At 37.3% G+C, this 26,504-nt stretch overlaps 1 protein-coding gene across 5 annotated transcripts in view; it reads right to left on the bottom strand.

Annotated features, from left to right (window-relative positions):
- Positions 1-26,256, bottom strand: part of RPS6KC1 (ribosomal protein S6 kinase C1) — a 217,607-nt gene extending 191,351 nt beyond the window's left edge. For 3 of the 5 annotated variants that reach the window (XM_019918311.3, XM_019918315.3, XM_019918316.3), the window contains exons 1-2: positions 26,018-26,255; positions 100-135 (exon numbers count right to left, since the gene is read on the bottom strand). In XM_019918311.3, coding sequence (XP_019773870.1) covers positions 100-135; positions 26,018-26,122 — 141 coding nt within the window. In that variant the 5' untranslated portion in view covers positions 26,123-26,255. Of the gene's footprint in view, positions 1-99; positions 136-26,017 lie in introns of all 5 variants that reach the window. The other 2 variants (XM_019918312.3, XM_033853215.2) reach the window with 2 other exon arrangements.
- Between the last annotated feature and the right edge of the window lie 248 nt (positions 26,257-26,504).

Below are 26,504 nucleotides of genomic sequence, written 5' to 3'. Positions count from 1 at the left end.
CAAAAACTGACATACAAATAATTGTTTCCTCAATAAAGCATTTAATTAAATTTTTGTCAAATACATAAAATAAAATTTTCATATGGATAAACATGTTACCTCCTGGACATCCTCTGGATTTCTTCGTGAAACAACCTAAAACAAAGCATACACATAAATCATTTCATTACTTTCAACAGAATTTGTATGAAAAATTCAATTTGCTTAAAGAAAAAGAAATACTATATCATATCACTTACACAGAAGTCAGTTATATAATAACTTCGGTATCTGAAACACATACTAAAAAATTAAGCAAAAAGGCAACTAAAATAAAGTCCACATGCTAAAGTTCATGTATTATTACATTCACAAGAGAATGCCTCATGCTTTCCCTCTTACTTGACATAATTCTAACAGCTTGTCTATCCCCCTTTCCAGCCTACATATAAATCAGAAGCATAAAAAGCAGCTGCACCTGGACAAAGTATACAAAAGGATAGCACTGCTTTTTTTCTTTTTTCTTTTTTTAATTTTTCGTTTTTTGTCTTTTTTTCTGTATTATTTCTTACAACTGTATATGAATCTACAATTAGCTCAATAAAAATTTCAAGTTAAAAAAAAAACAGCAACCACAATGCTCCCATACACCACTATCTGTTAGAAGTAATCACTGACCTCCTACTGGTGAAGAAGAAAACAAAAGTAACCCATAAAAAATTATATACATCATCCTCATCCTTAAGGAGCTCCTGGCTGAAGGCATAAAACAGTAAACATGATAAGATGGCCATTCTGTAAGTACAGACTGAGATAGGAACAGGGATGCGGGTGCAAATAAAACAGACAGAAAAGGTCAGGGAAAACATCAAAGATGAAGGATGAGGGGGAGGAGAGGATTCCAGACACAAGAGAAGGAATGCTGGACAAGCTGGAATGCAAGGAGCTTTAGGGTCGCTTGCGAGCTGCATTTTACAGTTAAATTCAAATTTAAATTCCTAAGACTGACTGCATATTGGCCTTTAAGGTGTGATTGGCACCTGGCATCATCCCTTACTATCCTGCAAGGCCCTAGGACCTAACCCCATTACCTCTTGGACCCCCACCCCATCTTTCCACCCACACAGATCTCTTTTCCAGGAGGTCAAATTTATCAAGTGCATCCCCACCCCTACCTGAGGGCTACCATGCTCACTGTTCCCTTTGCCTGAAATGCTTTTCCCCTCAGTATTTTCATGGGTTGTTCCTTCATCTCTTTCAAATCTTTACCCAAATGTCAATTTCTCAGCAAGGACTTTTCTGTCCTTCCTATTTAAAATACAGCTCTACTCACACCTGGCATTCTCTATCCTTTTCCCCTGATTTATGGTTCTCAAAATATTATGCTATGTATTTTACTTGTTATCTATTTTGTAACCTGTGTGTAGGCAAGGACTTTTGTCTGTTTTGTTCACTGCTATACTCCCCTGGCCAGTAGTTGACTTGTGGTAAATATTCAGTAAATATTCAAGGATTAAATTTTAAGAATTATATACATCATTCGGGGACAAATAATCCTATCAATATTCCCTGAGCAAGCCAAAAAGTCTAACACCATTTACAAAAAGCCAAAAAGTCTAACAACATTTACAAAGAATTCCTCACAAAATTTACAAAAAAGAAGAAGGCTGGGTACTTAAATCATCAAACAGCATTGTAGAGTAGGAAAATCTCACATTAGATACATAATACCCTCTACGCAAATGTAAAAATCATGAATTTGATGCTACAGTATGTATTCTGCAGAAACAAACAAAAAGATACATCAAACATATTAAAATGGTTGCCTGTGGATGAGAGGGAAAAAGTCCTTGATGACTGGTGACAATGAACTGGGAGATTACGATCAACTCAACACTACTCCTGAGGTCCAAAACAAAAAGTATGCTATTTAAAGTCAGACAAACCTGGGTTCAAATTATAGTTGCTCCACTTACAGGTTTGGTCTCCTCTGTAAAATGAGGATAATACTCCCTAGGTTTGATCTCCTCTGTAAAATGGGGATAATAGTCCCAGCCTGGCCTGGCTGTAATTGACATCAAATACGAACAGAGCAAGAACTCCATAATTAAAAAGTCATCTCCCTCTCTCTCTTACTAGAGAATTTAACACAAGAATGCTAACAGAGGGACTTCCCTGGTGGCAGAGTGGTTAAGAATCTGCCTGACAATGCAGGGGACACGGATTCGAACCCTGGTCCGGGAAGATCCCACATGCCACGAAGCAACTAAGCCCGTACGCCCCAACTACTGAGCCTGCGCTCTAGAGCCTGTGAGCTGCAAATATTGAGCCTGCGTGCCACAACTACTGAAGCCCACACGCCTAGAGCCCGTGCTCCACAAGAAAAGCCACCACAATGAGAAGCCCACGCACCGCAACAAAGAGTACCCCCATTCGCTGCAACAAGAGAAACCCCGTGCGCAGCAATGAAGACCCAACACAGCCAAAAATAAATAAATTTATAAATAAATAAATTAAAAAAAAGAATGCCAACAGAAAAGGTTTTCAATTTCTTGCCACTCTATTCTCCAATTTTCAGGATATAAAATTTGGTGAAATCTCTTAGCAATTTTCATTAATTTAGAACAGTGCTGTCCAATAGTACTTTGTCTGATGATGGAAGGAAATGTTCCCTATCTGCACTGTTCAACACAGTAGCCTCTGGCCACATGCTTCTGTGTGGCTACTGAGCACTTGAAATATGGCTACTGCAACTGAAGAACTTAATTTTTAATTTTATTTCATTTAAATTAAATTTAAATAAAAGTAGCCACATACGGCTAATGGCTACCATACTAAACAACACAGATTTAAAGTAAGAGGTTAGAAAGGTAACTAACAACCATATATTATTCAAATACTGGATTTTAGCTATTACTTTCAAATTCCAACCCTCCCCGAAAAAACTTTCCAAAAGTTTTTGGAAACACACACACCTTTCCAAAAGTATGGTGTGTTTCACATAATTAAATGATTTAATTTTGCCTCCTATAATTTTTTCTTATATTTTTGTAAAATGTGGTAACGAGAAGAAAGTTAGAGATAATCAATCCACTAATATCCACCCACCAAAAATAATCAACATATGATCACTGGCAGTAAGATTTATTCAGCTGTTCCTTACATTCTAAGATGTACCTTTCTGAAAATTTACTAATTTCCTTAATTTACAACTCAATCATTTTATAAATATACTAAAGTACCTTGCTATTTTAAATAATCTTTTTTTACACATGCAAATGATCTTTTTGTGACAAAAGAAATTATTTCCTGGTTTGGTATATGTATCAGAAGTATCACATTTTAGATTTTCCTCAAGTAAGCCATTCCAGAAATCAAATATATGTGTACTGCAATAAGCAAAAATACATTAGTAATCCCCTAATGATATCCACAATTTTAAAACCATTTCATCAGAAATAACCAATCTGATTATGATTCCTCACCCACACTCTTACTGGCTCACATACTTCTGCTGTGTGCTAGGGCTACGATGGTGAGCAAAAGAAAAGTCCCTGCCTTCACACCTCCCAGAGCTCACAGTCTGGTGGTGCGCAAGACTGTAGTGTGCTAAGCAACAGAGTAAGAAGTGCTTCATCCTAGGTGCTTCCCATGATACTGAATGCTCGCTGAATTCTCCTTGTCCAGACCACAGTGGCATCCCAGAAGCAGAGAAGAACAGTTTAGTGACTTAAGACCTTCAATGTTTTCACAGTAAGTTACTCATGGTTATTACAGAAAATCAAAGCCTAAGTACTCAAACTACCTAAGTGAAGGTCTTAAATTATTTTTTAATATTTATTTATTTATTTACTTTATTTTTGGCTGTGTTGGGTCTTAGTTACAGAACATGGGATCTTTGTTGCAACATACGGGATCTTTCACTGTGGCATGAAGGCTCTTCATTGCAGTGCAGGGGCTTTTCTCTAGTGGCACGCCGGCTCAGGTGTGGCACATGGGCTCCAGAGCACGTGGGCTCTGTAATTGTGGCACATGCGCTATCTAGTCGTGGCTCACATGCTCAGTAGTTGCAGCATGCGGGCTTAGTTGCCCCGTGGCATGTGGGATCTTAGTTCCCCGACCAGGGATCGAACCTGCATCCCCTGCACTGGAAGGTGGATTCTTAACCACTGGACCACCAGGGAAGTCCCAAAGGTCTTTAATTTTTAAGCTCCCAAATGGAACTTCTCTTCACCCTCACATACTTCTCATATTAAAGGGGGAAAATTTACTTAGGCATAGTTCAGAAAATTAAGTCAAAAGCTATTTCCTGAGCATTAATTATCCTTTTCCCAAACAACATAAACAAAGCTTAGTGAAAATCATGTCTGGAAAGTAGAGGGCCTGATTCTCCTCTTTCCTCTTTGGTTTTTTTGCTTCTCTTTTGTAGGTTCTTCTTCCTCCTTCTACCCTCAACACTCTGTAATCACTCCAAGAATCAGTCCTAACTCTGCTTCTTAGCCTCCTTTTTAGTATTAAGAGAGAAAGTCCATATCCATGCTAATACTGTTCAAGGCACTGTGCTAGGCATGTGGCGGGGCGGGGTTGGGGGGGGGGGGACCTTGACTTTGTACATTTGCATTTGCAAAGCATTTTATTGATATATCAGTGTTTCATGTTACTCTCTCAGCAACCTATGAATTAGGCAGAAGTGGTTATTATGAGTCCTCCTTTTACCCAACAAGGAAGAGATCCAGAAACTTGTGCAAGGTCACATGGCTATTCACCTTCAGATTGGAATGAGAACTCGAGAGTCTGACTCCTGGTTCAGTGCTCTTTCTGTGGTACTCTACTGCATCCGTCCGTTCATCTGCAGTATTTTTAGCAATAACTAACTTTACTTACTTCCACAACACCCTTCACTATTAGGTTTTATTTATTCTTTCTCTTACTCATTCAACAAATATCAGTGCCTATTCTGCTGCTAGGTACTGAAGCACAGTGGTGAAAACACTGGGTCTGACTCCTACATCACATTATAAAAATATAATCACTTGCCAAATACATTACCAAGTTCAACCACTTGGTATCCCACTATAAGGATTCGGTATTCCCACGTGTGTAATCTCACTTAAATGAGTTAACAATGTGTCCTCTGAAATGAAAACCAAAAACACAAATGTATTAGGATAACATGAGTTAAGCCCAAATGTCCTTTAGTAGTAACTCTTTCTACCTAAATAATTCTCTTCAGCGGGACTGCCAAATTGACAAAAAATAAGAATATCAAATCAGAATCTGAAGAAAAATATCATCATACTGAAAATGAACAAAACTGAGCCCTCAGACCAAGATTTCTATAACTTTTAAAACTATATTAGCAATTATCTCAACAAGTAATATCAATTCCAAAACAAAAATACTGTAATTTCACCCTGATATAGGTTGCTAGCATTTAGTAATTTTTTTCTGGGAGAATTTCAATGTTTTGTCATAGAATTCAGCCTATAATTTCACAAAAGTTAGAATTTAAAGCAGTGATTGTTTTCATTTAAAGTTCATAAATTTCCACTGCAAGCATTAGCTACCACTGGCTCAGTAAGTACTATACATATCTTGAAGAGCCTTTTGCTATAGAGAATTATATCACCAAGTCATCCTGCAAATTATTGTGCTAAAGCTGTGCTTCAAAAGCCTATCCCACGGAATACGGATATTCTTTAATAATCGGTGCTCTCAAAGGAGGCTTAATGGTCAACTCAGTTTACCTTTGTTTTAAAAAAAAAATTTTTTTTTTTTACAGCAGAATTTCTCAAGGCCTGTAACACACTATTATGCCTAGTAAATCTCTAAAAGTAAAATATATAGTATTCCCCAAGGTCATTTATCCACTCAACTTTTTATTTTTATCATAGGTTGTTTTTTTATTATTATTTGATTTATTTAGTGCGACACCTACAGAAATTTGAAACACAGTTGGGAAATGTTACTGCAACATTTGTAGTCCATCTGCCTCGGTTAATGCCAATGACAAGTTCTGAATTTAGGAAAACAAATAAGGGCTCACATTGAAGGTTAACTCTCTGTGCTAAGAAATTAAATACTTTATTTCATTCGATCAACAAGACAATCTTGTCTGGCACAATGAGATAACCAAGGACCAAAAGCATATATTAGCATACTAATACTAAGCAGATTAATCAGTAACAGACAGGACTGGATCTCACAACTCTGTGATTCCCAACAAAGTGCTCTTTCCAGGACATAACAGATCTACCCTCCTAGAGATTAAAATTCCAAGTAATACTCCTAATGCCTGTTAGGTAAACCCATTTGTCTTTCACAAAGAAATGCAAGTAAACCAAAAAATAGACATTGAAGAAGCACTTTGGCAGATCAGAAGGATCGAAAAAGAGAGTCTGAATACCAGCTCTGGCACTAGCTATAAACTGCTTTCTTGCCAGTTGAGTAATAAACCAAAGAAAAGCGACCTTAAGATAAGTCTTCTTGCCCATCTTTAAAAAAAAAAAAAAAAAGAATGAATGTTGTGGCTTGGCCTAACTAAGGCCCATAATAAACAACAAACCATGCTGTCATTAGGTCCTCTAAATCCTTTCCAGTGCTAACTTACTTTATCTACTTCTTAATAAGTTTTACCTAGTTTCCTTAAAAGTCAAGTGAAAGACACTCTTTTATCTAATTATTATCGTAATAACTCATAAGAATGATTTGAAATCAACCTCTTAATTCAGACATACACAAAAGAATTGTCTTCTTCATAAGATTAAGAGATAGCAACTGAAAAATAAAACTACAAAATTTATTCAAATCTAGCTATTGTATTTCCTACCAAAAATGATCACAAAATAAGTCCCTTTAGAAACAAATGGAAATCAGTTAAATATAAATTTTAAAAAGCTACTTTTATGAGCAATCTATTATAATCAAGTCTTCTGATGGCCACTTCACTATTACTATTCAGCTGCTAGTTTAGGGTAATAGCAGATCTAAGAGGATAAAATATTAACAAAAGTAACATATTGAAAAAAAAACTGAAGTGTCAAGATACAAATAATCAAACACAACGAAAAAAGAGAGACATGCCCACTCTTTTCATTTCTCAAAGATATAACTTTCCACACCTAGGAATAAACCTGACCAAGGCGGTAAAAGACATACTTGAGAACTATAAAACATTAATGAAGGAAATTAAAGAGGATTCAAAGAAATGGAAAGATATCCAATGCTTTTGGATTGGAAAAATTAATATTGTTAAAATGGCAATGCTACCCAAAGCAATCTACAGATTTAATGTGATCCCTATCAAAATACCCAAGACATTTTTCACAGAACTAGAACAAATAATCCAAAAATTTATATGGAACCATAGAAGACCCAGAATTGCCAAAGCAATCCTGAGGAAAAAAATAAACAAAGCAGGAGGCATAACTCTTCCAGACTTCAGACAATACTACAAAGCTACAGTAATCAAAATAGTGTGGTACTGGTACAAAAACAGACATATGGATCAATGGAAAAAAATAGACAGCCCAGAAATAAACCCACACACCTATGGCCAATTAATCTTCGACAAAGGAGGCAAGAATATAAAATGGGAAAAAGACGCTCTCTTCAGCAAGTGGTGCTGGGAAAGTTGGCCAGCTGCATGTAAATCAATGAAGTCAGAACATGCACAACATAAACCAAAATAAACCTCACACCATGCAAAAAACAAACTCAAAATGGCTTGAAGATTTAAACATAAGACCTGACACCATAGAACTCCTAGAAGAGAGCACAGGCAAAACATTCTCTGACATAAATTGTACCAATGTTTTCTTAGGTCAGTCTCCCAAGGCAATAAAAATAAAAACAAAATTAAACAAATGGGACCTAATCAAACTTTTGCACAGCAAAAGAAACCATGAAAAAAATTAAAAGTCAACCTACAGAATGGGGGAAAATATTTGCAAATGATGCGACAGACAAGGGCTTAATCTCCAAAATATACAAACAGCTCATACAACTCAACAACAAAAAGAACAAACAACCCAATTGAAAAATGGGCAAAAAGACCTTAATAGACATTTCTCCAAAGAGGACATACAAATGGCCAGTGGGCATGTGAAAAGATGCTCAACATCATTAATTATTAGAGGAATGCAAATCAGAACTATAATGAGGTACCACCTCACACCAGTCAGAATGTCCATCAGTAAAAAGTCTACAAATAACAAATGCTGGAGAGGGTACAGAGAAAATGAAACCCTCTTACCATGTTGGTGGGAATGTAAATTGATACAGCCACTGTGGAGAACAATATAGAGGATCCTTAAAAATATAAAAATAGAGGAAACTTCCACAAGCCTCTTAGATAGCCTCATTGACCAGAGGGCAAACAGCAGAAGCAAGAAAAACTACAATCCTGCAGCCTGTGGAACAAAAACCACATTCACAGAAAGACAGATAAGATGAAAACGCAAAGGGCTATGTACCAGATGAAGGAACAAGAAAAAACCCCAGAAAAACAACTAAATGAAGTAGAGATAGGCAATCTTCCAGAAAAAGAATTCAGAATAATGAGTGAAGATGATCTAGGACCTCGGAAAAAGAATGGAGGCAAAGATGGAGAAGATACAAAAAATGTTTAACAAAGACCTAGAATAATTAAAGAACAAACAAACAGAGATGAACAATAAAATAACTGAAATGAAAAATACACTGGAAGGAATTAATACCAGAATAACTGAGGCAGAAGAACGGATAAGTGACCTGGAAGACACAATGGTGGAATTCACTGCTGAGGAACAGAATAAAGAAAAAAGAATGAAAAGAAATGAAGACAGCCTAAGAGACCTCTGGGACAACATTAAACGCAACAACATTCGCATTATAGGATTCCCAGAAGGAGTACAGAGAGAGAAAGAACCTGAGAAAATATCTGAAGAGATTATACTTGAAAACTTCCCTAACATGGGAAAGGAAATATGCACCCAAGTCCAGGAAGCGCAGAGAGTCCCATACAGAATAAACCCAAGGAGAAACAAGCCAAGACACATAGTAATCAAATTGGCAAAAAGTAAAGACAAAGAAAAATTATTGAAAGCAGCAAGGGAAAAACGACAAATAACATATAAGGGAACTCCCATAAGGTTAACAGCTGATTTCTCAACAGAAACTCCACAAGCCAGAAGGGAATGGCATAATAAAGTGATGAAAGGGAAGAAACTACAACCAAGATTACTCTACCCAGCAAGGATCTCATTCAGGTTCGATGGAGAAATCAAAAGCTTTACAGACAAGCAACAGCTAAGAGAATTCAGAACCACCAAACCAGCTCTAAAATAAATGCTAAAGGAACTTCTCTAAGTGAGAAACACAAGAGAAGAAAAGGACCTACAAAAACAAACCCAAAACACTTAAGAAAATGGTCATAGGAACATACATATCGTTAATTACCTTAAATTTGAATGGATTAAATGCTCCAACCAAAAGACACAAGCTTGCTGAATGGATACAAAAACAAGCCCCATATATATGCTATCTACAAGAGACCCACTTCAGACCTAGGGACACATACAGATTGAAAGTGAGGGGATGAAAAAAGACATTCAATGCAAATTAAAATCAAAAGAAGGCTGGAGTAGCAATACTCATATGAGATAAAATACACTTTAAAATAAAGAATGTCACACGAGCCAGAAAGGACACTACGTAATGATCAAGGGATCAATCCAAGAAGAAAATAAAACAATTATAAATATATATGCACCCAACATAGGAGCACCTCAATACATAAGGCAACTGCTAACAGCTCTAAAAGAGGAAATGGACAGTAACACAAGAATAGTGGGGGACTTGAACACCTCACTTACACCAATGGACAGCTCATCCAAACAGAAAATAAATAAGGAAACACAAGCTTTAAAAGACACAATAGACCAGATAGATTTAATTGATATTTATAGGAGATTCCAAAAACAGATTACACTTTCCTCTCAAGTGCAAATGGAACATTCTCCAGGATAGATCACATCATGGGTCACAAATCAAGCCTCAGTAAATTTAGGAAAACTGAAATCATATCAAGCATCTTTTCTGACCGCAATGCTATGAGATTAGAAATGAATTACAGGGAAAAAAACATTAAGAACACAAACACATGGAGGCTAAACAATATGTTACTAAATAACCAAGCGATCACTGAAGAAATCAAAGAGGAAATCAGAAAATTCCTAGAGACAAATGACAATGAAAACATGATCATCCAAAACCTATGGGATGCAGCAAAACCAGTTCTAAGAGGGAAGTTTATAGCTATACAAGCCTACCTCAATAAACAAGAAAAATCTCAAATAAACAATCTAACCTTACAACTAAAGGAACTAGAGAAAGAAGAACAAACAAAACCCAAAGTTAGCAGAAAGAAAGAAATCATAAAGATCAGAGCAGAAATAAATGAAACAGAAACAAAGAAAACAATAGCAAAGACCAATAAAACTAAAAGCAGCTTCTTTGATAAGATAAACAATATTGATAAACCATTAGCGAGACTCATCAAGAAAAAGAGGGAGAGCACTCAAATCAATAAAATTAGAAATGAAAAAGGAGAAGTTACAACAGACACAGCAGAAATACAAAGCATCATAAGAGACTATTACAAGCAACTCTATGCCAATAAAATGAACAACCTGGAAGAAATGGACAAATTCTTAGAAAGGTATAACCTTCCAAGACTGAACCAGGAAGAAACAGAATATATGAACAGACCAATCACAAGTAATGAAATTGAAACTGTGATTAAAAATCTTCCAAAAAAGAAAAGTCCAGGACCAGATGGCTTACCAGGAGAATTCTATCAAACATTTAGAGAAGAGCTAACACCCATCCTTCTCAAACTCTTCCAAAGAACTGCAGAGGAAGGAAAACTCCCAAACTCATTCTATGAGGCCACCATCACCCTGACACAAAAACCAGACAAAGATACTACAAAGAAAGATAATTACAGAACAATATCACTGATGAATATTGATGCAAAAATCCTCGACAAGGGCTTCCCTGGTGGCGCAGTGGTTGAGAGTCCACCTGCCGATGCAGGGCACACGGGTTCCTTCCCCGGTCCGGGAAGATCCCACATGCCACGGGGCGGCTAGGCCCGTGAGCCATGGCCACTGGGCCTGCACGTCCAGAGCCTGTGCTCCGCAATGGGAGAGGTCACAACAGTGAGAGGCCCGTGTATCTACCGCAAAAAAAAAAAAAAAAAACAGAATCCAGCAACACATTAAAAGGCTCATACACCATGATCAAATGGGATTTATCCCAGAGATGCAAGGATTCTTCAATATACACAAATCACTCAGTGTGATACACCATATTAACAAACTGAAGAATAAAAACCATATGATCATCTCAACAGACGCAGAAAAAGCTTTTGACAAAATTCAACACCCACTTATGATAAAAACTCTCCAGAAAATGGGCATAGAGGGAACTTGCCGCAACATAATAAAGGCCATATATGACAAACCCACAGCAAACATCATTCTCAATGGTGAAAAACTAAAAGCATTTCCTCTAAAAGCAGGAACAAGAAAAGGACCACTCTCACCACTATTATTCAACATAGTTTTGGAAGTCCTAGCCATGGCAATCAGAGAAGAGAAAGAAATAAAAGGAAAACAAATTGAAAAAGAAAAAGTAAAACTGTCACTGTTTGCAGACGACATGATAGTATACATAGAGAATCCTAAAGATGCCACCAGAAAACTACTAGAGCTTATCAATGAATTTGGTAAAGTTGCAGGATACAAAATTAATGCACAGAAATCTCTTGCACTCCTATACACTAATGATGAAAAATCTGAAAGAGAAATTAAGGAAACACTCCCATTTACCACTGCAACAAAAACAATACAATACCTAGGAATAAACCTACTTAGGGAAACAAAAGACCTGTATGCAGAAAACTATAAGACACTGATGAAAATTAAAGATGATACCAACAGATGGAGAGATATACCATGTTCTTGGATGGGAAGAATCAATATTGTGAAAATGACTATACTACCCAAAGCAATCTACAGATTCAATGCAATCCCTATCAAATTATCAATGGCATTTTTTACAGAACTACAACAAAAAATCTTAATATTTGTATGGAGACACGACAGACCCCGAATAGCCAAAGCAGTCTTGAGGGAAAAAAACGGAGCTGGAGGAATCAGACTCCCTGACTTCAGACTATACTACAAAGCTACAGTAATCAAGACAATATGGTACTGGCACAAAAACAGAAATACAGATCAATGGAACAGGATAGAAAGCCCAGAGATAAACCCACGTACCTATGGTCAACTATGCTATGACAAAGGAAGCAAGGATATACAATGGAGAAAAGACAGTCTCTTCAATAAGTGGTGCTGGGAAAACTGGACAGCTACATGTCAAAGAATGAAATTAGAACACTCCCTACCACCATACACAAAAATAAACTCAAAATGTATTAGAGACATAAATGTAAGACTGGGCACTATAAAAGTCTTAGAGGAAAACATAGGCAGAACACTCTTTGACATAAATCACATCAAGATCTTTTTTGATCCACCTCCTAGAGTAATGGAAATAAAAACAAAAATATACAAGTGGGACCTAATGAAACTTCAAAGCTTTTGCACAGCAAAGGAAACCATAAACAACATGAAAAGACAACCCTCAGAATAGGAGAAAATACTTGCAAATGAATCAACGGACAAAGGATTAATCTCCAAAATATATAAACAGCTCATGCAGCTCAGTACTAAAGAAACAAACAACCCAATCGAAAAATGGGCAGAAGACCTAAATAGACATTTCTCCGTAGAAGACATACAGATGGCCAAGAAGCAGATAAAAAGCTGCTCAACACCACTAATTATTAGAGAAATGCAGATCAAAACTACAATGAGGTATCACCTCACACCAGTTAGAATGGGCATCATCAGAAAATCTACAAACAACAAATGCTGGAGAGGGTGTGGAGAAAAGGGAACCCTCTTGCACTGTTGGTGGGAATATAAATTGATATAGCCACTATGAAGAACAGTATGGAGGTTCCTTAAAAAACTAAAAATAGAATTACCATATGACCCAGCAGTCCCACTAGTGGGCATATACCCAGAGAAAACCATAATTCCAAAAGACACATGCACCCCAACGTTCACTGCAGCACTATTTACAATAGCCAGGTCATGGAAGCAACCTAAATGCCCATCGACAGACAAATGGATAAAGAAGTTGTGGTACATATATACAATGGAATACTACTCAGCCATAAAAAGGAACAAAACTGGGTCATTTGTAGAGATGTGGATGCATCTAGAGACTGTCATACAGAGTGAAGTAAGTCATAAAGAGAAAAACAAATATCGTATATTAACGCATATATGTGGAACCTAGAAAATGGTACAGATGAACTGGTTTGCAGAGCAGAAACTGAGACACAGAAGTAGAGAACGTATGGACACCAAGGGGGAAGCAGCGGGGGTGGGGGTTGTGGTGGGGTGAATTGGGAGATTGGGATTGACATATATACACTAATATGTATAAAATGGATGACTAATAAGAAAAAAAATAAACATTAAAAAAAAAAGAAAACTAAAAATAGAACTAGCATATGATCCAGCAATCCCATTCCTGGGCATATACCCAGAGAAAACCATAATTCAAAAAGATACATGCACCCCAATGTTCACTGCAGCACTATTTACAACAGCCAGGACATGGAAGCAACCTAAATGTCCACCAACAGAGGAATGGATAAAGAAGATGTGGTATATATATACAATGGAATATTACTCAGCCATAAAAAAGAACAAAACAATGCCAGTTGCAGCAACATGGATGCAACTGGAGATTATCATACTAAATAAAGTAAGTCAGAAAGAGAAAGACAAATACCATGTGATATCACTTATATATGGAATCTAAAATATGGCACACAAACGAACCTATCTACAAAACAGAAACAGACTCACAGACAGAGAGAACACACTTGTGGTTGCCAAGGGCGAGGGAGGTGAGGGAGAGAAGGACTGGGAGTCTAGGATTAGCAGATGCAAACTAGTACATATAGGATGCATAAACAAAAAGGTCCTACTGTATATTATAGGGAACTATATTCAATATCCTGTGATAAGCCATAATGGAAAAGAATATTTTAAAAAGCATGTCAAGAAAAAAAGAGACTTTCCAAATGTGAAAGAGAAAAAATAAGATATACAGAAATGTAAGGCTACACTATACTGAACATTTCCCACTGTGGTGATTAGGTTAACCAAATGGTACATCCATCAGTGTAATGCATGCAATCCTGACTTTCAGACATTTCACCTTCATAAAATCCATACTTTCATATAAGTATACTGACACCTTTAAACTGCATTTCATATACACACACAAACTCTGGCAAGAAGAAGAGGTATCTCAAAGCGTCCAGCTCACATAGGCAAGCATCCACTTACCAAACTCAACCTCCCTCCCACTCTATCACCTGCATCTCAGCTCCTCTCTCTCTTTTCCCTGCAGAGCTGCAGGGGTCACTGGTTGGCAGGAATATTTGGGCTAGTTAATCACTTGCCAGCCAGGTAGTCAGGACCCAAGAAGCAGCACCTGCACAAACCATAATTAGATATTTTACAACATTTTTTTAGTACTCTGGAGTAAAAGAACTCCAGATAAGATAGATAAGTCAATGGGAAAAATTTTAGACATTCAACTTTCTAATAAGTTCTTATGAAAGTAATATGTTGAAAGTAAGAAATACTTTCTACATTATTAAAATCTCAAAATCTAAAGGAGAATAAAAGAAACTATCACAGCAAGTTACCTTTGTATACTCAATAAATGTTTCCTAAAGTTGCTTTTCTCACTTCAAATTTTACCAATTATTATAGCACTACTCTCCGGTAAACTATTTTCCAATCAAAGTTCAAGGAAAGTAAAAATCCTTAATGTTAAAGTTAATGTAAAAATCCTTAATATTAAAATCTTCATAACTGAGCATGTAAGTTGTCAATAAACAAGATGAAAACAGGGAAGGTTTACAGTTTTTAAAACCTGATGTCAATAAAGAGATTTTAGATATGACACTAAAAGCCCATTTTTCTTCCATAAAAGAAAAATATGATAAACTAGACTTCACCAAAATTATCAATAAAAATTTTTCCTTTGTGAAAGACACTGTTAAGAGAATGAAAAGATAAGCTACACACTGGGAGAAAATATTTACAAACCACATATCTGACAAAGAATTATACTCAGAACAAAAGAAGAACTCTCAAAACTCAACAGTGAGAAAACAAACTACCCACTGAAAAAATGGGCAAAAGATGGTCTCAGTAGGTTAAATACTCTATGATTCTCTTTATAAGACATTCTCAAAAAGACAAAATTATAGTGGTAGAGAGTGGATCAGTGGACTAAGGGGTGCCAGGGACTAAGGCGTGGGGAGAAGAGTGTAAAACAGGGAAAGCAGAGGGAGTTTTTGAGGCTGATGGAACTGTTATGTTTCCTGATTATGGTAGAGAATATATGAATCTATTCATGTGTAAAGATTCATAGACTTATACAATAAAAAAGTCAATTCTACTGTTTGTTAACTTAAAAAGTAACACAAAGGAAAATATTGCCTCTTTCCAGCCTTCTCTCAAATCCCTACTATAGTGCAGGCTCTGTGCTAGGCACCAAGAACACAAAGTTAAAAAGACAAGAGTTTGCCCTCAGAGGGGGAGGCAAAAAAGCACAATATGATACAGGCTTTAATGGAGGAATATACAATACACACAGAGTTCCACACTTAAGAAAGGCTTCCTGTAGAAATCAAAAGCTTTACAGACAAGCAAAAGCTAAGAGAATTCAGCACCACCAAACCAGCTCTACAGCAAATGCTAAAGGAACTTCTCTAAGTGGGAAACACAAGAGAAGAAAAGGATCTACAAAAACAAACCCAAAACAATTAAGAAAACAGTCATAGAAACATACATAACGATAATTACCTTAAACGTGAATGGATTAAATGCTCCAACCAAAAGACACAGGCTCACTGAATGGATACAAAAACAAGACCCATATATATGCTTTCTACAAGAGACCCACTTCAGACCTAGTGACACATACAGACTGAAAGTGAGGGGACGGAAAAAGATATTCCACGCAAATGGAAATCAAAAGAAAGCTGGAGTAGCTATACTCATATCAGATAAAATAGAATTTAAAATAAAGATCGTTACAAGAGACAAGGAAGGACTATACATAATGATCATGGGATCAAACCAAGAAGAAGATATAACAATTATACATATATATGCACCCAACATAAGAGCACCTCAATACACAAGGCAACTGCTAACAGCTATAAAAGAGGAAATCGACAGTAACACAAGAATAGTGGGGGACTTTAACACCTCACTTACACCAATGGACAGATCATCCAAAATGAAAATTAATGAGGAAACAGAAGCTGTAAATGACACAACAGACCAGATAGATTTAATTGATATTTATAGGACATTCCATCCAAAAACAGCTGATTACACTTTCTTCTCAAGTGCGCACTGAATATTCTCCAAGATAGATCACACCTTGGGTCACAGATCAACCCACAGTAAATTTAAGAAAACTGAAATCATATCAAGCATCTTTTCTGACTGCAATGCTATGAGATTAGAAATGAATTACAGGGAAAAAAAACATAAAAAACACAAACACATGGAGGCTAAACAATACGTTACTAAATAACCAAGAGATCACTGAAGAAATCAAAGAGGAAATCAAAAAATACCTAGAGACAAATGACAATGAAAACGTGATGATCCAAAACCTGTGGGATGCACCAAAAGCAATTCTAAGACAGAAGTTTATAGCTATGCAAGCCTACCTAAAGAAACAAGAAAACTCTCAAGTAAACAATCTAACCTTACACCTAAAGGAACTAGAGAAAGAAAAACAAACAAAACCCAAAGTTAGCAGAAGGAAAACAATCATAAAGATTGGAGCAGAAATAAATGAAATAGAAACAAAGAAAACAATAGCAAACATCAATAAAACTAAAAGCTGGTTCTTTGAGAAGATAAACAAAATTGATAAATCATTAGCCAGACTCATCAAAAAAAAAAAGGGAGAGGACTCAAATCAATAAAATTAGAAATGAAAAAGGAGAAGTTACAACAGACACCGCAGAAATACGAAGCATCAAAAAAAAAAAAAATACGAAGCATCCTAAGAGACTACTACAAGCAACTCTATGCCAATAAAATGGACAACGTGGAAGAAATGGATAGATTCTTAGAAAGGTATAACCTTCCAAGACTGAACCAGGAAGAAACAGAAAATATGAACAGACCAATCACAAGTAATGAAATTGAAACTGTGTTTAAAAATCTTCCAACAAAGAAAAGTCCAGGACCAGATGGCTTACCAGGAGAATTCTATCAAACATTTAGAGAAGGGCTAACACCCATCCTTCTCAAACTCTTCCAAAGAACTGCAGAGGAACGAACACTCCCAAACTCATTCTGTGAGGCCACCATCACCCTGATACCAAACCAGAGAAAGATACTACAAAAAAACAGAATCACAGAACAATATCACTGATGAATATACATGCAAAAATCCTCAACAAAATAATAGCAAACAGAATCCAACAATACATTAAAAGGATCATACACCATGACCAAGTGGGATTTATACCAGGGATGCAAGGATTCTTCAATATATGCACATCAATGTGATACACCATATTAACAAATTGAAGAATAAAAACCATATGATAATCTCAATAGATGTAGAAAAAGCTTTTCACAAAATTCAACACCCATTTATGATAAAAACTCTCCAGAAAGTGGGAATAGAGGGAACCTACCTCAACATAATAAAGGCCATATACGACAAACCCACAGTAAACAACATTCTCAATGGTGAAAAACTGAAAGCATTTCCTCTAAGATCAGGAACGAGACAAGGATGTCCACTCTCACCACTATTATTCAACATAGTTTTGGAAGTCCTAGCCACAGCATCAGAGAAGAAAGAGAAATAAAAGGAATACAACTTAGAAAAGAAGAAGTAAAACTGTCACTGTTTGCAGGTGACATGATACGATACATAGAGAATCCTAAAGATGCCACCAGGAAACTACTAGAGCTAATCAATGAATTTGGTAAAGTTGCAGGATACAAAATTAATGCACAGAAATCTCTCGCATTCCTATACACTAATCATGAAAAATCTGAAAGAGAAATTAAGGAAACACTCCCATTTACCACTGCAACAAAAACAATACAATACCTAGGAATAAACCTACTTAGGGAAACAAAAGACCTGTATGCAGAAAACTATAAGACACTGATGAAAGAAATTAAAGATGATACCAACAGATGGAGAGATATACCATGTTCTTGGATGGGAAGAATCAATATTGTGAAAATGACTATACTACCCAAAGCAATCTACAGATTCAATGCAATCTCTATCAAATTACCAATGGCATTTTTTACAGAACTACAACAAAAAATCTTAATATTTGTATGGAGACACGACAGACCCCGAATAGCCAAAGCAGTCTTGAGGGAAAAAAACGGAGCTGGAGGAATCAGACTCCCTGACTTCAGACTATACTACAAAGCTACAATAATCAAGACAATATGGTACTGGCACAAAAACAGAAACAGAGATCAATGGAACAAGATAGAAAGCACAGCAATAAACCCACGCACCTATGGTCAACTAATCTATGACAAAGAAGGCAAAGATATACAATGGAGAAAAGACAGCCTCTTCAATAAGTGGTGCTGGGAGAACTGGACAGCTACATGTAAAAGAATGAAATAGAACACTCCCTAACACCATACACAAAAATAAATTCAATATGGATTAGAGACCTAAATGTAAGGCTGGACACTATAAAACTCTTAGAGGAAAACATAGGCAGAACACTCTTTGACATAAATCACATCAAGATCTTTTTTGATCCACCTCCTAGAATAATGGAAATAAAAATAAACAAGTGGGACCTAATGAAACTTCAAAGCTTTTGCACAGCAAAGGAAACCATAAACAAGACGAAAAGACAAACCTCAGAATGGGAGAAAATATTTGCAAAGGAATCAACGGACAAAGGATTAATCTCCAAAATATATAAACAGCTCATGCAGCTCAATACTAAAGAAACACACAACCCAATCCAAAAATGGGCAGAAGACCTAAATAGACATTTCTCCAAAGAAGACATACAGATGGCCAAGAAGCACATGAAAAGCTGCTCAACATCACTAATTATTAGAGAAATGCAGATCAAAACTACAATGAGTTATCACCTCACACCGGTTAGAATGGGCATCATCAGAAAATCTACAAACAACAAATGCTGGAGAGGGTGTGGAGAAAAGGGAACCCTCTTGCACTGTTGGTGGGAATGTAAATTGATACAGCCACTATGAAGAACAGTATGGAGGTTCCTTAAAAAACTAAAAATAGAATTACCATATGACCCAGCAATCCCACTACTGTGCATATACCCAGAAAAAAGCAGAATTCAAAAAGACACATGCACCCCAATGTTCATTGCAGCACTATTTACAATAGCCAGGTCATGGAAGCAACCTAAATGCCCATCGACAGACAAATGGATAAAGAAGTTGTGGTACATATATACAATGGAATACTACTCAGCCATAAAAATGAACGAAATTGAGTCATTTGTTGAGACGTGGATGCATCTAGAGACTGTCATACACAGTGAAGTAAGTCAGAAAGAGAAAAACAAATATCGTATATTAATGCAGGTATATGGAACCTAGAAAAATGGTAAAGATGAACCAATTTGCAGGGCAGAAGTTGAGACACAGATGTAGAGAACAAACGTATGGACACCATGGGGGTAAAACCGCGGTGGGGTGGGGATGGTGGTGTACTGAATTGGGCGATTGGGATTGACATGTATACACTGATGTGTATAAAACTGATGACTAATAAGAACCTGCGATATAAAAAAACAAACAAACAACTAATACTAAACTTTCTTTGGGTTATTTGTATGGAAATATGTTAATATAAATGTTTCAGACATTACATGAAATTTCTAAAAATCTTATATGTTCTGGTATAATGTTATAAGTCATAATTCTAGTTATTACTTCAAAATGTATATCTCAGAAATAACTAAATTTCCTTGTCAATTGCATTATTATGAACTTTCATCAAATCTTTAACCATGGTCATTTTTAAGTCTTTTGTCATTTACAGACTGTTCTGGATGTACTCTGATGCTTTCCCCAAAATTTTCCTATAAAAGGGTTTCATCTTCAAGGAATTCATGGAAAAGACTCTGACAAGTACAGGTTTCTGGTAACTAACTATACTGCTTAACTGAATGAATAAGCATTTTCAGAACTCTAATGGAAAACTAATGAATTAATAAAAGTGCTAACAAAAGATCAAGAGGAAAAAAATTAATTACATGGGGCTGAGTGAACTGATGAGGATGATTATAATTTTTGTGACTTTTTGTTTGAATAAAAAAAAAAAGCCACCCGGACTCAGAGGCAAAAAGTATACAAATCAGTTTTCACTGCAAAGTAAAGGAACTGTTACAGTGGAGGATTACTGGACTGAATGTCAATGTTATGACATAGTATGAGTGTGTCTCGTGTTTGGTAATTGCAATCATTGTTGCTTTTGTTGTGGTCATCCATTTACAATGCTTGGTGTCAGTTTATTTATCTCTTGTAAAAATAAAATACAGTGTGTGTGTGTGAGTTGTGGGGAAAAAAAAAGGAAACGTTTAAATTCCTGATTCTGGTTTTGTACAACTGTATAATTAATGGTGATGATCATATTATAAGGGCAGATTTATATGTGTGGGGGAGGTGGTGGTGATGGGGAGGCCCAAATAGAAATTACAAATAAAGGAAATAAAATTCAAAAAGGCTTCCTGTAGAACACAAGGCAGGAGCTAACACCAGATGAACAGGGACTGCCAAGACAAAAGGAAAGAGCATTCCAGACAGAGGAAACAGCATCTAACAGAGAGGTATTTAAGAATGCAGGGTACCAGCATACTTAGAAAACTACAAATAATTATCTTCCCAAGCACAAGCAGGCCATACAAGAATGTGCTCAGGAATTGAAAGCAGGTTCCCTCTAAGCAATACAAATAGTGCCTGAATATGAAGCTTTGGAAATAGCAGCTTTCAGATTCGAGTCAAGCTGAGTACTTCTATTCATTCCTTGCTCCCCTTTGTTCACATCATCCTAATCACTGTAGTACACTTGCATCTATCACTTTTGCCAAGCTACAGTACAGCCACAGCCTCTAACGAAATATGTTTAGGTATTCAGCACAGCACTGGGATTAAAAACCCAGTCTACCAGGGTTCAAATCTAGACTCCATAATTTGCTAGTTGTGTGACCCTAGGCAAGTTACTTAACCTGTCTGTGCTTCAATTTTCTCACAATAAAGTGAGAATAATAATTGCAGCTGCTCATCAGGCTGCTATGAAAAATGTACTAATTTATATAAAGTGCTTAGAATAGAGCTTGACTCATAGAAAGCACCACAGAAGTGTCTGCTATTAATACTCAGTAAACATTAGCTATGTAAAATAAAGACATGTAATTCTCACAGTTTGAAAACAAACCCAAATTGCTTTAAGTATGTGCAAGACCTGCACACTGAAAACTAGAAAATATGGTTCAAATTAAAGAGCTAAATACATGGAAGATGTGCGCTCATGGATCAGAAGATTCAATACTGTTTAAAGATATCAATTCTTCTGAAATTGATCTACATTCTCAATGTAATCCCAATCAAAATCTGGGTAGGCATGTTTGTAGAACTTGACAAGCTGTCTCCAAACTTTTTATGAAAATGCAAACAATCTAGAATAGCCAAAACAATTTTGAGAAAGAAAAAGAAAGAGACTAAGACTACCAGATTTCAACTTAGTATAAAGGTATAGTAAACAAGGCTGTGTGCTATTAAGAGAAATAAAAGCCCACATTTGTACAGAGACTTGTATATACATGTTCACAATAGCTGTATTAACAGCCAAAAACTGGAAACAACCCAAATGTCCATCAACAGGTGGATGGATTAATTGGAGTATAACCATACAAGGGAATACTGGTCAGCAATAAAAGAGAATAAAAATACACAACACACGGGACTTCCCTGATGCCGGAGTGATTAAGAATCTGCCTGCCAAGGCAGGGGACACGGGTTCGAGCCCTGGTCCGGGAAGATTCCACATGCCACGGAGCAACTAAGCCCGTGCGCCACTACTGAGCCTGTGCTCTAGAGCCCGCAAGCCACAACTACTGAAGCCTGCGCACCTAGAGCCCGTGCTCTGCAGCAAGAGAAGCCACGGCAATGAGAAGCCTGCGCACCGCAACAAAGAGTAGCCCCGGCTCGCCGCAACTAGAGAAAGCCCGCAGCAACAAAGACCCAACGCAGCCAAAAGTAAATAAATAAAAAATAAATTTATTAAAAAAAATACACAACATAGATGAATCTCAAGTAATCATACTGAGTTAAAGAAGTTGGATCCCTCCCCCCCAAAAAAGCACTGTATATGATTCCTTTTATATAACATTCTAGAAAATACAGCCTAATCTACAACGACAGAAAACTGACTAGTGGTTGCCTAGGGACAGGGGGTGGGGAGAGCGGACTGACTGCAAAGGAGCATGAGGGAACTCCTGCAGTGATGTCTGTGGTGGTTACACAATTATAGACATTTGTCAAAACTAAACAAACTATATACACTTAAAATTGGTGAATTTTACCGTATATAAATTACGTCTCAATATAAACAACATAAAGTCATAAGGCAAACCATCTTTTAAAAATAAAAACATACCTTTTTCTTTCTATATTCATGGAAAGAATACAGGCAAGAATTACCATTCACTTAATACTGTTGAGAAATCTATATTACATTATGAGAATTTTGTAACCTTAGCATGATGATACAACCAAAAACACTGCTAATGGTTCTTTCATATCTGTGTCTCCTTTAACTAAAGACTCAATGGAATTCTACAAGAGAATTTTCCAATCCTGAACAGAAGTACTTATTCTAGTTGAAAATTAATAAGCAACACAGAGTTTAACTAGGAAATCCATTAGCAAGCTTGTAACTGGCCATAAGGTTATCTAAGCCTGACAGGTTCCAGAGAATTGAGGGGAAAAAAAAAAAGTGTAAAGGAGATTTAAGAACATGAAACAGCTCTTATGCTACTCAAAATTTAGCAATGCTACTCCGCATGATTCTAATTCTACTCCTACATAAAGAACCCTGCAAGGATCAAGAATACAGAGATTGTTCCTTAAAGCTAGAAGTCAGTCAGTAATAGGAAACATAAAGAAGACATTTTTATCTTATGAAGTTCTCTCAGGGGAGCACTACTTACCTGATTAATTCTCCTGAGTTAAGCTGTTTTTCTCCTTAAGTCTCAAAAAATAACAAATATTTTGCTTATTTTATAATACTGTGGTTGTCTTTTAAGTATATATCAGTATTAACCCTCAATCCTTAAAATTAGAAAACAAAATCTGTACAATAAGTAATAAATGACGTAAATATTTACAAGGAGAAAAAAAGGCAGTGTAAGCAATTTCCAGTTAAACAACCAAAGCAATACGTAGCATGCATATTATATGGATTTGGTTAGAACAGGCAATGTGCTACTTTATCTTCTAATTTATGCTGTCATATAAGTTAGTTCACAGCTTAAGATATTTAAGATCTCAATTAGGTTAACCTTTCCTTTTGTAAATTAAGAATACAAGTAATAATCATACTCAGTGCTTCCTATTCAAGTTCCACACACATTCACACCTTCAGGCCTTAATGGGCTCTATTCCTTCTACCTACCCTTCTACCTACGATGCCCACCTCCATTTATCCCACCCATCTAGATCCTTCCCATCTCTCACCACCTACCTTAATTGGTACATGTTCCCTTGTCCCTTGGGCCAGAAGCAATCTCTCTGTCTTCTAAAATCCCATAGCCCTTTTCTGTAGCCTCTTATGGCATTTAACACTTTCTACCCTGTACTATACTTCTTTACGTCCAGTAAACCCTTTTCTACTAGGAGTATCCTTGAAAGGAAGGTCCACACTTTATTCAGCCTTGTATCCCTAGAAGCACGTAGTGCCTGAAACTAAACATTTATTGGGTGTGTTTAGAGAAGAAATAGAGAGGAAAACGTTCAACAATATTTTTTTAGGCATTCTGTGCCCCACTGCCTTAGGAGATATAAAAGGAAACAAATATCAATGATAGAGACCTGCTCTAAATCTACTAAGAGACATAGACATGTAAAAAGATTAATACAATATAACTGTGGTAAGTGTTATAATAAGAGATAAACAGGGTGCTGTGAGGGGAACATTACGTATGTTGAAGACTGTTCTAATTCCACAAACTATGTTAGGAAACCAAGTCTAGATTTTTGAAGGTCCCAAAGACTAGAAAGGTTTCAAGAGTGGTATAATAAGAGCCCCCTTAATCTTAAAATTTTTTCTTAACTTGAAACTAACACTCCACCTATATAGCAACCTTACTTGCAAACAGGGAGTAACGAATTTCTCTCTATTCTTGGTACAGCCCTCTGCAATAACCAGGCCTGGTCTTTTTATATTTACACAAATTTGCTCATCTCATCCTCTCACACTTGTCTGAATTGTGCACCATTTCCATAAGGCATGTGCCATTCCCATGCCCCAAACTCTGCTTATCTAAATCTATTTAACCTTTAAGGTTCTTCTGAAAGCCCACTTCCTAAGCTATCACCCAATATTACTACATCCCCCAAATGTATATTGTACCATTACTGCTATCTATACCTCTTTTTTTTTTTTTTTTTTTTTTTATGGTACGCGGGCCTCCCACCGCCGCGGCCTCTACCGCCGCGGAGCACAGGCTCCGGACGCACAGGCCCAGCGGCCACGGTTCACAGGCCCAGCCGCTCCGCAGCACGCGGGATCCTCCCGGACCGGAGCACGAACCCGTTTTAACAATTAATGATAATGATAAAGTTAATTCTTAACATTTTATACAACTTGGAGTTAAACAGAACTGATCTCAAACCCCATTTGTGCTACCACCTTGCAACGTGAAGCTGGGCAAGCCACAACACTCTTTTGAACCTTAGTTTCCTCATTATTAAAATTAGTATTAAATTGGGTGATGTGTACAACATGCCTAATATACACATACATTCCTACTACATACATGTATATAGATATTTAATTTTAATATTCTTATTTTATATTTAATACTCACATTTAACGTTATTACTATTATTTTCCAAGAAGGGAGATGCAAACTCTCTCTAAAACTCAAGGCAAGAGCAATGAAACATGAACAAAGTGGGTACTAAAAACTGGATCAATTAGTTGATGTAAAGGAGCCTCACAACTTTTAAATGTGCCCTCAAGACAACTCACACAAGACACCATCAGCAGAATTTCTCATGTCTTCTACTGAAAACCATGAAAAACTCTCAGGCAGAAAGACATAGATAGAGGTCTTACGATGGTGGCCCTACCACTTACATACTTCCCAAGAGTTTATCTTCCTCAGTGCAACCCTGAAGCTGTATAAAAGGTCAAAGGAAGAAATATCTTCTTTTACGTAAATCAAATAGTACATAAATTTAACATTTTTTTTAACCTGCATTATCCCTCGGAGGCAAGCAAAACCACTTCTGCAAATTTCAGCCTCAGAAGAGAAAGTCCAAGTGGGATGGGGCTGAATCATCAATTTAAAATGACCAACGTTTGCCCCACCCTGGAATGGGGACACTACCGCGACCGTTTCCAGCGTTGTCCGGGACATCCCACGCTCTGCCCCCACCCCATCCTTCCTTAAGCCCTCACCTCGGACGCTTGTCCCGGCACTAGGCGCAGCCAGTCCCACCCTCGGCTCTGACCCGACGTCAGGCATCCCCACACCAGGGTCCACACCCGTCTCTCGTCCCAATTCAGACTCTTACCCCACCCAGACAACTGCACTCACCCGGGCGGTGACCTTATACACCGTGTAGCCCCTCGGGTGTCGCTGGGGCTCGGTGACAGTGTAGAAACGGGCCAGGTCGGCACCCCGCTCTCGGGGAGAGGTCATCCTCCCGCCGCCTCTGCCGCCGCCGCTTGCCGGGGACCATCAGTGCAACCCGACACCGCCGCGGCCCGGATTTTCTAAGTAGTGGCCAGGCGGCGAGGGGGCGGTAGCTCGGCTGCGGCGCCTCCGCCGCAGCGCTCTGCTTCCGGGTTGGCGGGAAAGCTTCCGGGTCAGGCCGGGGCGCCAATTCTGGGGAAGAAGTGGTTTCACCTGAGATACGGACCCTAATTAGGGCCTGACCCTGGCAAATGGGCTGGAATCAGGCAGTAGAACTGCCTGTAACGGGATGGAGGGATACCCGAGCCTAGCATCTTCTTTCCTTCCCTACTGACGACCCATCGGTTTAAATACCCACAACACCTGAACTCTCTGCCTGACATAACTC

This window comes from Tursiops truncatus, chromosome 1 (assembly GCF_011762595.2).
Source record: "Tursiops truncatus isolate mTurTru1 chromosome 1, mTurTru1.mat.Y, whole genome shotgun sequence".
Lineage (NCBI taxonomy): Eukaryota > Metazoa > Chordata > Mammalia > Artiodactyla > Delphinidae > Tursiops > Tursiops truncatus.
This window is presented reverse-complemented; position numbering and strand designations above follow the sequence as displayed.